Consider the following 15,022-nt stretch of genomic DNA (forward strand, 5'->3'; position numbering starts at 1 on the left):
TTTGGCACCCCTTCCATGATTACCTTTGCATGGCCAGCCAAAAGGTTAATGGATCCTGAGGCTTAGATACTGCTGCTTCATTCGGGAACCTATATGTGTGTGTGCAAAGCTGCAAGCCACATGCAGCAATTGTGCAAACAGGCTATATGGGGAAATTCTCAATTGCAGTTGCTGCTTGTTGTGGAATGAAGCAGAATGATAAATACACTTCATTTTTCTTACCCATGAGTAAGGGAATAGAATTTGTGTTGTGCTGGTCCTAAGATCTCCAGATTCCAAATCCCTTATGGCAAAATTTCTTTCTCCTTCCTGAGCCACTGTCTTATAGGTCTTCTGGTTATGACCTACAATTTGTGTCCACCATTCACTGAAAAGGGTTCATCCTTTAAGGCCTGGCTTCCCACCACTCTTCTATACCTCTTTCTGTGTTAACTGCAACAACACACCTGGGGTTGTCATCTGCTATGCCACAGAAACCCTCCTTGAAACTCTCCTTGTTCCTTTTCTCCCTACAACAAACTGTAACTTTTTTTCTGTCCTGCTGAAGCATGCTTTTGGAACCGCAACAGAAAGTATCTATCTCCAGACTAGATCAGATGAAAAGCTCTTTAATCTCTCTAGATTGAGAGCGAAGACCAAAGTCTAGCTGAAATACATGCGGGACTTCCTCTCCGCCGATAATGCAGCTGTTGTTGCCCATTCTGCTGAGAACCTCCAACAACTTATCAATAGTTTTAGCAAGGCGTGCCAAGATTTTGGATTAACAATCAACCTGCCAACCTAGCATGTAAAAATGTGAGTAGATAAATAGGTACTACTACGGTGGGAAAGTAACAGTGTTCTGTGTCTAGTCATGCTGGCCACGTGACCACAGAAACTGTCTATGGACAAATGCTAGCTCTATGGCTTGGAAACGGGGATGAGCACCGCCCCCTAGAGTCAGACTTGACTGGACAATTGTCAAGGGGAAGCTTTACCTTTACCTGAAGAAAACACAAGTCATGGGCCAGGGCATGGACTCATCTCCCTCTATTACCATCTCTACACAAGAATTGGAGGTTGTTCATGACTTTGTGTACCTTGGCTCAACGATCTCTGACACCCCCTCCCTACATGTCGAGCTGGATAAACATATTGGCAAAGTAGCTACCACTTTCTCTAGACTCACAAAGATAGTACAGTATGGCTCAATAAGAAGCTGACAGCATATACCAAGATCCAGGTCTATAGCGCCTGTGTCCTGAGCACACCCCTGTACTGCAGTGAGTCCTGGACTCTTTGTGCATGGCAGGAGAGGAAGCTGAACACGTTCCATCTGTGTTGTCTCTGACACATTTTTGGTATCACCTGGCAGGACAAAGTTCCAAACAGAGTAGTCCTAGAGTGAGTTGGAGTTTTTAGCATGTATACATTACTGAAACAGCGACGTCTACGTTGGCTTGGGCATGTTGTGAGAATGGCTGATGGTCGGATTCCAAAAGATCTCCTGTATGGAGAATTGGTGCAGGGAAATTGCCCCAGAGGGAGACCACAGCTGCGATACAAGGATATCTGCAAACGGGATCTGAAGGCCATAGGAATGGACCTCAACAGAAACCTTGACATCTGAGCGTTCAACCTGGAGGCAGGCAGTGCATCATGGGCTCTCCCATTTTGAAGAGAAACTTGTCCAGCAGGCCAAGGCAAAGAGGCAGTCCTGAAAGCAGCAAAATTAGGGAGCTGGACAGGGGACAGACTATTTGTCTTCAGTGTGGAAGGGATTGTCACTCTCAAATTAGCCTTATCAACCACACTAGACACTGTTCCAAGTCCTCCATACAGAGCACGTTACCATAGTCTCCCGAGACTGAAGGATGCCTAATCCGAGTTTTACAGTTTGTATATGCATAATAGTAACATCCCCAGGAACACAAGCAGCACCTTGTTATTAGTGACCATTTGCCAGCATGACATACACCATTTCATTTAGACACACATAGATCACCAGTTTGATTTTGGCCAGCAAATAGTAATGTGACTGTTATACCACAATTTTGTATTTGTTTAGGTACTAATATTAGAAATACTGGCACTGCTCCAAGCAGAATCTAGTTTTTAGTTTTATATTTAACTGTGATAATATTTGTATGTCTGAAATGCTTTGCCTAAATTATAGCATCATGGATGATAGTTTATATTGCATAAAGGCATTTTGTATGCATTTTGCCTTCTCATTGGTGTTGAATCCATTTAATCATTTTCTGTGAAGTGAAGAGTGAACTTAAATATCATAATATTGTGAAATACATATTTCAACCACATGTCTCGGACTGCTAAGAGCAACTGATGCATTTCTAGGAGAATCAGTACATGCATTTAACCACCAGGGGGCAATCAGGCACCAGTCATGAAAAATATATAGTGTCAGTTTTTCGTAAGTGCTCTTCTTCCATAAGTAGATATTTGCTCCTTGCAGAGACAGATACTGCATTTAACAACCGAACACCCTGCTGCCTTTTGTGTAGACCTGTTGAGATTTAAATACGATGGGACTTCTAAGTCTTGATAGCTGTAAAAAGAGTGTATTTGTACAGCTGGTGACTTAGAAAACAAACGTTTCAACTTATATGACTGGTATGTTTCTGTTTGTTTTTTTTTAAATCATTGCTATTTCAGTGCATAAAGTAATACCTAGAATGTATTTTAGATTCATGTTAATTTGTGTAATATACATGGGCTTGATATCACACAACTCACTTGTAGCTTTATGAGTATTTGACAGAGTACATCCACACCACCTAAGTGCATGATATCTTGGCCAGTAGCTCTGAAACTGGACACATCTGGGGATAAACATTTGAGGCATGAGCAAGTGTATAAAGGGCACAAGCACAAATCAAGCCTAATCACAAATGGCATGGCATGGTTAAGGTGCAGAATTAATACAAGTACTGTAGTCTGAAGGTGTTTCTCCCTTGAAACCAGGATTATGATTATTAGAATACTTCTGTAACAGCAGAGTCGGCATTGAAGATACCGTAACTATAGGAAAAGATAAGGAATAGTATGCTTGACATCTGAAAGCTGATACTCATTCTGAAGGTATGGAACCATTCCAGCATGCATTAAATCAAACTCATGGCAGAATGGAGGTAAAGTGTCTCCCATTTGCAAATTGGCAGATTTGCACTGGGACCTTGGTACACCCAACATATTTAAAGAATGCAAGCTGTGATTACCATAATTTAGGATTGATGAAAATTCTCCTTTTAAAGATAAAAATGTAGGCACCATGAAACCATTTATTCAATTTGCTAAAAGCTGGGGCAGGCCTCTTTTTTATTAGCTGTTATCTTTTGACGCAAATACATACCATTAGAACTTTTAGTTCTATCTCTTTAATTCTTGGCAACACTGCGCAGTAGTCACAATATTTCACAGCAGAGTGTTCTTATGCAACACAAAACCTTAGTATGGGGTTTATTCGTACATCTAACTAACATCTCAGCCAATTTTTCTTGTGGCCAAGAAGAAGAAGAAAAAGAAGAGGAGGAGGAGGAGGAGGAGGAGGAGGAGGAGTGTAATACCATGGTTTGAAATGTGCTTGAAAATCTTGGTTTGCATTACAGTAACTGGTTTGTCATTAAGACCAAACCAACAGTCCCACATTGTTTAATGTAGTCATAGTTTTATTTGATCCCAGGTTCCATTCCAGTCATTTTCTGGCTGAAGAGTTACAAATGAAATAAAACCACTCACACAAGTAGGCAAGTTTATCTCAGGACTTGCTGCGTCTCATCCTCTTCCCTTACTTTGCTTGGTTATAGGTTCCTTCTCTGCCCCACAGCTTCAGTGCCAAGTTTCCCATCTTCAGCTTGCCTAGTTCCACCATAGCCATGCAAAGATTCAAGTAAATTAAGAGTCCATGGACCACTTTACTGAAAACACCCCACTCAGAAATGTTCAAGGCAACAAGAAGAGAGGAAGATGAACTAAGAGTTGGATTGACTCAATAAAGGAAGGAAGTCTTGAATTTACAAGAGCTAAGCACGACTGTTAACATCATGACCTTTTGAAGTTGCTAATTGAGAGGGTTGTAAATTGGAAATGACTTGATGGCGCAAAACAATAAGGACTCATGATGCGTTTTGCTACAAGCAATTTATCCCAGCTTTACAAAAAAAAATTAACAAGAAGTTACACTGTACTGACCTGTTATTTTCCATACTTTTTTCTGGCCCTTGCAGATCTGTTCCTGTGAAAAGCACATTCAGTACTTTGCACTTTGTTGACCAAGAAGTGACCCTGGAGAGCTATCTCCATGGAGCCAGGCAGTTTGAAGATTACGGATTCCTCAAGACAGCTGTTTTGCAATCCAGGTGTGAAGACTGAAGAGCGTTAGACAACGGTTGTTTGAGGAAGCATAAAATCATCACCCAGGCATGTTTCTTGTGCTCCTTTTCATTTCTCTCAAAGGGAAATAAATACTGGAATCTGAATAGGATTTCTTGGGACCTAAAGTACTCAGGTCAGTTTCTGAGCCACTGCTGTGTTAGTAACAGATCAGTGGCAGGACAGTTGATTCTTTCCATTGATGCTGCCCAGGATTCCTAGCAGTTGGCAGCTTAAAATCAGAGAGAGAAAAATAAGTCTTCTGTTGATCTATGTATGAATCAGTCAAGATGTGCTAGGAAGTTTCCCGTATATATGACTGCAATAAGGTGGCATTTAACTTTCAGAGAAATGGGCTGTATATGCAGTCCAATTCTTTAGCTCTCAAGTGCTGGAAGAAAGTTGATGTTCTTTTTGCAAAGATTAAGGAACCTACCAATTGGAAAACTACTGATTCTGGAATTGACATGGAATGGTGCCATGCTGTTGTCCAGTAAAATAGTTACTGGTGCTGTGGATAGAAGCAGAGGCATCCAGCAGTTGCAGCAGGAGAATTCTGACCAGCCCGGATGCTGACCTTGCCTTCCCCTCTAGTATCTGGAGAGGTGGATTCAGTGGCAAAACCACCTCTAACAATGGTGCCTATATTGAAGATGGCACTGACAGTGAGCCAATGAACCGATTCAGAAATATACGTTTTTTTTTTGTTTTGTTTTTTTGTCTCATGGTAAGTTATGTTTGCTCAGATTGTTGGAGGGGTGTCTGCCTCAACGCAAGCTCAACGCAAGCTCATTTCACAGCCCAGCAGGAGTCTGACAATGCAAATAGGCCCCAAACAATTTGGCCTGACTTCCTCTAGGCATTTATAATTGCAATTTACACTTTACAGTGTTCCCTACTGAGAACGAAGGAGCAGAGACCATAGGATTAAGCATTATTTGAAAGGTCCTTCCATGGTTTTTCTCAGTGACAGAGCTATGCTAACAGACCTCATTTCAGGAGAGTGAGATGTGTCAGGAAACCTGGACATCCCACCAGGTTGCTGAAAGATTACTCCCCTCCCCAGACATGTTCTTTCCCATCTCCCTTTTCTGCTGCATCTTGTCACATTGTTTCTCTTTTAGTTGGTTAAGTCAGTTGACAGAAACCACCTTGATTTTCTTGGTTATATATAAGCTGCTCCAGGAGCATTACAATGTCTGGAGGGAGCATGATGTGCATTATTTATTCACATTCATAGGAGCTGAATCTTGATTCCACTGAAGCCAGTGGACATTGATTTTGCTGGAACCATGGCTTGACCCATAAACTTGTCCAGAGCATTTGGCTGTGTGTGTTGTAAAATATTTTGTGAGGAAAATACTATCTATTTTCAAATGCAACTGCTTCCCCCCTTACTTGCAATATTTGTGTGCCTACAAAAATAAGACAGGGTCTTATATTAATTTTTGCTTCCAAAAACGTATTAGGGCTTATTTTCAGTGAATATTTTACTTTTTTTATGTACAATCTACATTTATTGAAATACAGTCATGTCGTCTTTTTCTGGTTGTTGCACAGTGGTGGAGGGCGGGCTTTCACATAATTAGGGCTTATTTTGGGGGTAGAGCTTATATTACAAGCATCCTGAAAAATCATACTAGGGTTTATTTTCAGGTTTTATTTTCAGGGAAACAGGGTAAAATATACTGATTGTGCCAAGATTTTTGGCACCAAAACAAAAGTAAGATTCTCTTTCACTCTAAGCAGAGCATAAATCTTGCCATTTATGGTAATAAAAACAATTTTGGTATATTTGTTTATGAATATTGACTAAACCCATGTTAAGGACGGAGATCATATTGACTAGGAATATACTGTGCTTGCTGTATGGTCTGCCACGGTATAATTATCCATGAGGCAACATACCTTGAAGACTGTTCGTCATTTAGTCATGCCCAACTCTTCATGACCCCATGGACCTGAGCACGCCAGGCTCTCCTATCCTCCACTGCCTCCCGGAGTTGTGTCAAATTCGTTCTGGTAGCTTCGATGACACTGTCCAGCCATCTCATCCTCTGTTGTCCCCTTCTCCTCTGTTAAAGGCAAGCTATTCCTTTTTTTAAAAAAACGATTTGAACGGGACAATATTTCCAGATTTCCAAGCTGGTATGTGTCGGACCAATGAACCTCCCTGTTAGTTGGTTGAAAGTTCTTTAAGCGCAGTGGAAGCATATTCCTCTGAAGGGAGCGGGACACCTGACAAATACGTGAGTTTTAAAGTATCACTTGAGTAAATCAAGGGCAGTTTTTTGAATAAGACATCCACTTACTCATTACTGGAAGGAAGGATGTGCATAATCAACGGACAAGCATATGAAAACAACACTAAATATTACGACATTAAATCATTAACCACTGCCTTTTTCTTTTTTGTTGTTGTTTTTGTTCATGTCTTCCTTTTGACTTGAATTTTCAGAAAGCCGCAGAGATGCTAAGTTGAGCAGGCTTGCGGGATTCTAGTTCATTCTTTCCTTTTTTTCATTCCTCATCTTATATTGAATGAAAATCTTGGGCCGTCATTCCTATGCTTTTGATGTGGCTAGTCTTCGTGTATAAAACTTTTATTTCTCAGCAATCCATGTCTTCAGATTCCAAATATTTAAACTAAACTCTAATTTCGGCTTTGAAGCTCACTTAGACCTAGATGTCTTAGGATGGACTGTGATTCTTGCTCCATGTTTCTTAGCAGTTCAGCCTTTTTTTATATTCATTGATAATTTGGCTTCTAATTGCCTGCATCCAGCTCATGCTCTCAAAAACACACAGAGGCAGTACTTGAAGACATTCTGAGTACAGTATTCATACAGCCCAGTTTCTCATTGCAGTACAGTACTTTGTAATTTATCCTGGGCTTATCTAAATGGTGTCCCTGATGACCCTGTCTTAATGCTATTCATCTCTGGGAGATGGGAAAGTGAAACACATACTCCTCCCTTGCCCCCCACCAAATCCAGATAAACACTACTTTCTGTCTGAATTGGTTCTATAGATTTGCCACAGACTTAATTAATGTAATAAAAGGTTGGATATTTCATAACTGCAGATGTACCATTTTGAACTTAATCAAAACTGTCATTGAATTACATAGTCCTGTGTGCTATTTCTCCTGCTATGAATTAACTATGCTACAGTGCAGCTGAAAAGCAGCTCTGTATATTCAGAATATTTTTTTTCTAAAGTAATAAAGAACGTGAGGAAGGAAAATGTAATCCAATTTCTAAGCAAAAGTCCACTTCTTACATGACTTGAGAACAAATGTACATTCATGTGCACTCATGGGAATAAGGACATGTGCACTGTCTTTGGACAAACATGTACATACAAACCAAATTTGTGCATTTCCAGGGCAACCATGGGGTAGAGCAAGAAGCCCAGAGGCTTTACCAAGGTAGACTGGCATTCCTGTGGATCTAAGCATTCCTGTGGATTTCTAAGCATTCCTGGGCCATGCTTAGAAATGGGCAAAGAGAAAGAAGAACAGAGGAAGATGCAGCAGTGCATGCTTCTTACCTTAGAAATCCACCTTTCTTGTCCTTCCTCTTACAAGGTCATTGCTGACTGAATGCCACTGATTTTGGATCCAAGGAACAGGAAAGGCAGGGAGAGAGAAAGGGCAGACAGTACAGAAGTTAAAGCTCCTTGCACTGCCCTTTTAAGAAGATATCAAAGGAATACGTGGCCAGTACGTTTTTAAAGATTCCCCACTCACTTCCTTCTTCATACAGTAACTGCCTTAGGAAGCTGATGTTCTCTTGCCAGAAAAATAGAAGTAAAACAGAATGCCCAGCTCTGCAAGCAGCTGCTGGGGCTCTTCTGTCTTACCAGCAGCCTTCAATCTATGACCTGGTCTTGTCGTTTGCATTTCCCCATTCCTAGGAATGGGGTTTCAGGGAAATACAAATGCCATAATGGACCCAAAGGGCACAGGGTTTGTTGTGCCCTTTATTTGGGCACTGAGCATGCGCATCCCAACTGGAAGTCTGCTTTCTGCTGTTTCCAATTCTGGCAATATTTAAAATTTCATAATAGTTGGTACTTTCGCAATATTTATGTTGAATTAATTGAATTTAAAATGCAATTAACATTTTTCTCAGGGCTCCATTTCTACTGCCTCATGTGCAAGAAAGGTTTGGTTGCCAAGTACAGTAGCTATATGGGTTTGCTTGCACATTCTGAAGTTAGTACGTCAAGCTAACTCTCATTACTGAATTATGCAAGAGTTTGGTTCTGTACATTAAATTTATATTTATGTGAAATGGGATTCTGTGTATAATGCAATTACTCTGGAAACAAGAGTATCCCTCATAGTGGAATAAATACTTTAAAAATATACTGAATGCATATTTCTAGATTTCTCTGGAAGTTGCTAATCAGAGTGCAAACTGCCAAACAATTGCTTTATAGTACATTGTGTGCCTGCTTATTTAGGATGCAAAAGTGGGCAGGGGCTTTATTTCCCTTTTTCAATAATCCAAAACATGTGTGCATGAGAATATCATAATCAAATGTGCTGAGTGAAATGATTGCTAGTGGAATTGTTAGCAGAACCAAAATCATTACTGGCTCTGTTTACATGCAGGAGATCTACTTATTTACATAGAAGCCAGACAAGCTCCTTTTATGATATCTTTCTGCCAACAGGAAAAAATGTAGGATATTACTGCCCAGACAGGCTTGTTAGTGGACTGCCTTGGTTTGCACCTCATCCCAGCAATGTGTGCGTAAATAGCTGGTCATGTTTGAAATCTGTTTGGAAAAGGGGACAGGGGGCTGGCTAGTAAGCCAGTCTCCAAAGGTTGTTCAGGGTTAACCAGCATGCTTCAGCTAGTCTCTTGAAAAGTTTCTTCTGTAAAGTCATTGAGTCATCAGAAATGGAAAAGATACAGGAATATAGCTTACAAGTAACTACCAAGTTCCAGAGAGCACTCAAGCTGCCATGAGGCATAAATCCACCCAAGAGGTGTCAGTCTTAGGATACTGTGCAGTCAGGAAGGAAGCCTCCTGACCAGGATGATCAGCCTTGGCTATTCTGCTACTTTCCCCCTTTGTTAATGAAGTACTGTAACGACTGGTAAAAAGGGGCTCATTTCACTCTTTCACATTTCAGCCTAGCATTCTGAATCCATCAAGAGCAGTAGGTTAACTGAATTAGGAAAAAGGAAACAGAAATCAAACTGTACCATCAAACTTAAGATCCTAGACTTCAGATGATTCCCATCTTTAGACATTCTGTTTTGCTGCGGTTTTCTCCAAAGAGGTTCTGTGTGCTGCTTGTATCTTAAGAAGCTGTTCCCTTTGCTGTTCTGTTCTTGCAAAGAAGCTGGCCAAATAGCGCAGTGGTTCAGGTATCTGCCTGTGGAGCCAGAAGTTGGGCATTCGATTCTCCACTGTGCCTCGCAGAACAGCCGACCCGTCTGGCCTTGGGCAAACTGCAGAGTCCGAGGCTGCAGAGCCCCCAGAACAAGGGAATGGCAAATCATAGAGAGTACTTTCTACTACCTAGAAAACTCTGAAAAGGATTATCATAACAGCATTGATTTGATGGCATACGATTGTTGTAGTTACTGTTGCAAAGAAATTCTGTTTGTTCTTATCCTGAGAAGTCCTGTTTCTGAATGCTTCTTGCCAATGCTTTGCTAAAATCATTGCGTTGACTCCTTCAGCTTGGTTTGCTAATTTTAAGCAGTATTTTGGGTGCAGACCAGCCCAGGAAATCTTCCCACATTCAACCTGTCCCATTTCCTCTGTTTTGGTTCAGTGGACTTTTGCTAGCTTGCTCTTCCCAAAGACTGTTGCCCAAGACCTGTTTTTTTCAACTAAAAGTACAAACCTACCCAGCTCCTCTGTAGGAAAACATAACTAGATCAAACAGAAGGCAAATTTCTCTAGCCTAATCAATCTTTGGAAAGCCCCTATACATTGGCAGTTTCCACGTCTTTTCCCTTCTGTCTTTGGTGTGATGTGCTTAGGGAAGAATTAGGTCTGCCTTATAACAAACTGTTTAAGATCCCTTTTTGCTCCCTGATCTCCGAGCTGCCACCCAAACTCTTTTATTCTCTTTCCAGCAACTTGTGAACCCACATTCCATAAATCCAGACCCTGCCACCTCATGAAATCTTACAGCCTACTTTTAGTGGCCTTCATCTTAGTGTCCTTTCAGTTTTTCACAAGTAGGCTTCTTTGGCTTAATATTTTCCCATTCTCAAGGCACTGTATTTAACTTTCTGATTGTGCTGTTATTTATATATTATTTGCCATTTATGAAGGTCTAGCATAATATTTGCTATTCCCCAATTTAATAATTGTGTATATTTTGATCCTTTTGTCCTCAAGTGAAACCTCCCTGTAAGAGAGCTCTGCGTAAACATGAGGTATTGTGACTAATCTTCCTTGATATTCTAAAAGAATTACTTTTTGACATGTTTCAATACATACAATAATTCTGCTAAAATCCAGTGGCATCTGTGACTAGAGAGGAGCTCTCACTTGTTGATTTAGATGAAATGCCCCAATGTCCAGCTCAGGTTTAGCCTTTTCAATGTTCACTGGATTGCAGTTTGCAACCAAATAAAGTCCAGTATTGTGCCCTGTGTGGATTTTTCAATTCAGATAGGGAGAAATGGCAACAGGTTGACTGAATTGTATCTTCATTAGTCACCAGAACACTACGATGAGTCTGTAAAGGAATGTATAGGAAACCTTTGAAAAACTGGACACATTGTGGTAGATATTGCTCATAACCAACCTCTGGCGGGGCATACTGAAATGATAAGACTTTTGATAGCCATCAGAAAGTTAAGGATGCGAGAAGTTAAGGCTTTTATCTGCAAACAAATGTGTATTAATAGTCTGTAATATATTTACAAATGTTTCTATACTAAAACTAACAGTATTTTGTTCACAGTGCCATTGTTTATACAGGTAGCTTTCCCATAATACTTCGGTATTTTCATATGGGAATCAGTAGCGCTTTATATATACAGGAGACGTACATGTGCTAATATAAACAGGTCACGGATACAGTCATCAAAAGAGACATCTGGACACATTTAAACTGTACAACTCCTTTTTTGATTTGATAAGAAATACTGTTCTTGCACTGAGGAGAATGTCAGTCTTTTATCGAAAGTGGCATAAAATGATCACTGGGCACCATCACAGAAAAGCTTTGTATACACAGAATAACCTTATTTCAAGGTTTTTAGATTCCTTGTCCAGTGCACCAAATACATTTTTTTTAAAAAAAAAGGCTTTGATTGATTATTTAAAATGAGATACTTTTTCTCTCGCATGACCAGATGTCCTCAGCGTTCTCCAATGGCGCTGCTGGTGGTGAAGGTGGTTTTTAATGTGCAGCCCAGCTGCCCAACTGAAGACTGTATGTTGCTCCAAACCTTTTGTTCAAAAACATGTCACAGTTTCACCAAGAGTGAATGAAACGGATAACCAAGAATGCACTGGTCTTGCCTTGTGCTCTCTAATCCTCTTGATGGCGGGGAACTTGTTCACTGGCCCAGCTTCAACATGACTAAAAGAAACTTCTCACACAAAGAGTTGGTGATGAGAAGTGATGCATGGCTTCAGATATTAAGATGAGGAAGTGAGATTTGGCAGAGCTTTAGAACACATGTTCTACTGAGGGACACCTGTAGCCATTAGCTCCCCCCCCCTGCTTTTTCTTCCTGCATGGTTAACAGCGGGCCATCATACCCATTTTGTTCACTGTTGGGAAAGATTTCGGGGCACAGCAGCATAAAGCGCTGAGTGGCCACTGCTACAGGGCTTCTCCTTCATTTAAAGTTTGTTCTTCATTTTCTGTCTTATGAACCGAGTGGTCACTGCTCCTCCTGCTGCTGTGTTGTTTATGAAGCAAACTCCTCCACTTGGTCTTGTTCCTCCTCAGATGGTTTAGCATGTTTTCGGATAAGGGGGTGTGCCCAGTAAAGTTGGCCCATTCTTCAAAGAGTGGTTCCACAATGTAGGTCATGAAGCCTGAAGGGAAACACAAGGCCAATCTTATCAGTGGCTAAGTTGTTCACTTTAGTACACTGACTGGCTGAGCCAAACCTGACCCCTCATTACAAAAAAAAGCCACTGTAGGGGCAAAATTGTTACAAACTTGTCTTACATTTTGGTTGTTGTGGGTTTTTTGGGCTCTTCGGCTCTGTTCTGAAGGTTGTTCTTCCTGACGTTTCGCCAGTCTCTGTGGCCGGCATCTTCAGAGGAGATCTTCCTCTGGAGATGCCGGCCACAGAGACTGGCAAAACGTTAGGAAGAACAACCTTCAGAACACGGCCAAAGAGCCTGAAAACCCCACAACAGCCATTAGATCCTGGCCGTGAAAGCCTTCACGAATACATTGTCTTACATTTTGTTTGTGTTATCAGGCCATCAAGACTCTAGGCTGGCATTTTTTAAAAAAAAATATTTAAATTACTATAAAGCTGCTTTTTATTATGCTAGCAGCAGTGCCAGTCAATGGCATATCAACTCTTTTTCTCTTATGACCGTAGCAAGAGATACAGTTTAATAACAAGGGAGAGGCAGCATGGTGTAGTAGTGGCTAGAATTTGAGACTGAGACCCAGATTCAAAGCTCTCCTTGGCCATGGAAACTCAGTTTTCTTACCATAAAAAGCTCTAATAGTACATGCTAACTTATCACTGTTGTATGCCATCAAGTCACTTCTGATTTGCTACAAGGAGTAGCTTGTTATTGCTGGGGGCAGCAATAGGAAACCAACCTGACTGTATACAATCAAAACTCTTTAAGATAAGTGTATCTACTTTAGTACGCAACTAGTAATCACTAAATATAAGCATTTAGATTGTTTCCTACTCTCGCACAGAAGTTTAACTGGACATAAGGCTTGGATGGCCAGAATACAATATAGTTACTTGTTAGATCCACTGAAATCTTAGGGTACAGCCACACAGGGATTTGTCCCACTTTTTTGACTGCGCTGGGGATGAGCTGGTTTGCTTCTTTTCCTGGCAACTACATGACATTAGTGCCGTATAAACTATCCCACCCCCAAAGCATTCCTACCCACATTTTTTTGGTTCCCTTTCAGGGGCTACTTTTAAAAGGTTCAAATAGAATTGATCCTTTCTGCTCTAGTTCCAGCACATGCAATCACCGTGATCAAACCAAAGTGGAGTTTTCAATTTCCCAGTATTGTTAAGTGCCTTAAGCAGGTAGCTTAAAACTACTTGATATTGGGAAATTGAAAGCTTAAACTGTCTTCTTTCAATTTTCCAATACCAGCATGGGTGAGCAAAGTGTAGACCTCCAGATGTTGAACTACAGCTGCCAGCATTCCTCATCACTTGTGATGGTGGCTATGACTCATGCAATCCATCAACATTTGGAGGGTGACATTTTGCAGCAGTGTTGTGTTATTACATGTTTCCTCCTTTTTCCTTCACTTTATCAGACCAGCAATCATGGCCAAAGTCTAGCAATCTTGGATACCTTGGTGTTGGCTGTAGGAATTCAGTGTATTGCCTTCAGGGACCTTGAAATTTGGGATTTTTATTTCTGTTTTGTTTACCACCCAGAGTAGTATCTTCACTACTAGTTGGGCAGGATAAACAAACAAACAAACAAACAAATAAAATAAATAAATAAATAAATAAATAAATAAATAAATAAATAAATCCATTCACAGTTGCCACATAGATGGATTCCCTTGTGTGTTCCTGAATATTGGAATGCACACATCTGTCTTTTGTGCTTTATGTGTTTACTGCAGTAAACGTACTTCAAACATTCCTGTCTCTCCTTGTGATCCTATAATGAAGTATGAATTCTCCGTCTGTGCCATGATTTTGATTTTAATTTACCACCTCCTTCACAAAACTTTGTGCTGTTGTACAGTAGTGTTTTAGCCTGAAAAACTTATTTTCTTGCTCAGGAAGTCTTAGAATTGCCGCATACATGTAAAAATGAACAATCAAAAGACTATTTTTAAGTCGTGTATTTTTCTTGTGACCAGTGTTCTTTCTGATAGGAACATAAGTGCAACAGATTTTGGTAAACATGCACTTGAATTGCAACAGGCCAAGATTCCTGGGGGCATTGAATTACTTTCTTAGATGTGTCTTGTTTGCATTTTGTGGTTATTGCCCCAAATACCCATGATGGAACAGCTGATCTTTAAAATGTGAAGCGCCACTATGGCTAGATCATCCCATGTTAGAAGTTCATTCTATATATATATAGGGCAAAAAAAGATTTAACTGTTTGAACTTGCCAAGGGAGAAAGACAGCCAGACAACTTTAGCTATCATTGTTGAATCTGTAGTTCGTCCAATTTTGGGTGGCCCCAAGGTTCAAAATAAAGCACAGTAACTTCTTTTAAGAATAAGGTTCTTAACTTTTAAAAGGGGCCACAATACTGAAAGGTTACAGGGGTTGCTTTTAGTTGGCCAGCGCATGATGGGGCAAACAGTCCACTGGATTTTTTCACAGACCACTGGGAGAACAGCATGGAAACTGAAGAAATGCTTCTCCTTTATTTCTGTTCCAGATGGGCTTGTCTGCATCTGCAAAAGGATGGGACATGCCCCTCAGAAATATCAAGGGGCACAAAAGGATCCCATCAGCG

At 40.6% G+C, this 15,022-nt stretch overlaps 1 protein-coding gene across 12 annotated transcripts in view; it reads right to left on the minus strand.

Annotated features, from left to right (window-relative positions):
- Nucleotides 1-11,231: 11,231 nt before the first annotated feature.
- The window catches only part of PDE7B (phosphodiesterase 7B), a 257,704-nt gene continuing 253,913 nt past the window's right edge, over nucleotides 11,232-15,022 (minus strand). For all 12 annotated transcript variants that reach the window (XM_072996444.2, XM_072996447.2, XM_020779568.3 and 9 more), the window contains one exon: nucleotides 11,232-12,405. In XM_072996444.2, coding sequence (XP_072852545.1) covers nucleotides 12,188-12,405 — 218 coding nt within the window. In that variant the 3' untranslated portion in view covers nucleotides 11,232-12,187. The remainder of the gene's footprint in view (nucleotides 12,406-15,022) is intronic.

Source organism: Pogona vitticeps, chromosome 1, assembly GCF_051106095.1.
Source record: "Pogona vitticeps strain Pit_001003342236 chromosome 1, PviZW2.1, whole genome shotgun sequence".
Taxonomy (NCBI): domain Eukaryota; kingdom Metazoa; phylum Chordata; class Lepidosauria; order Squamata; family Agamidae; genus Pogona; species Pogona vitticeps.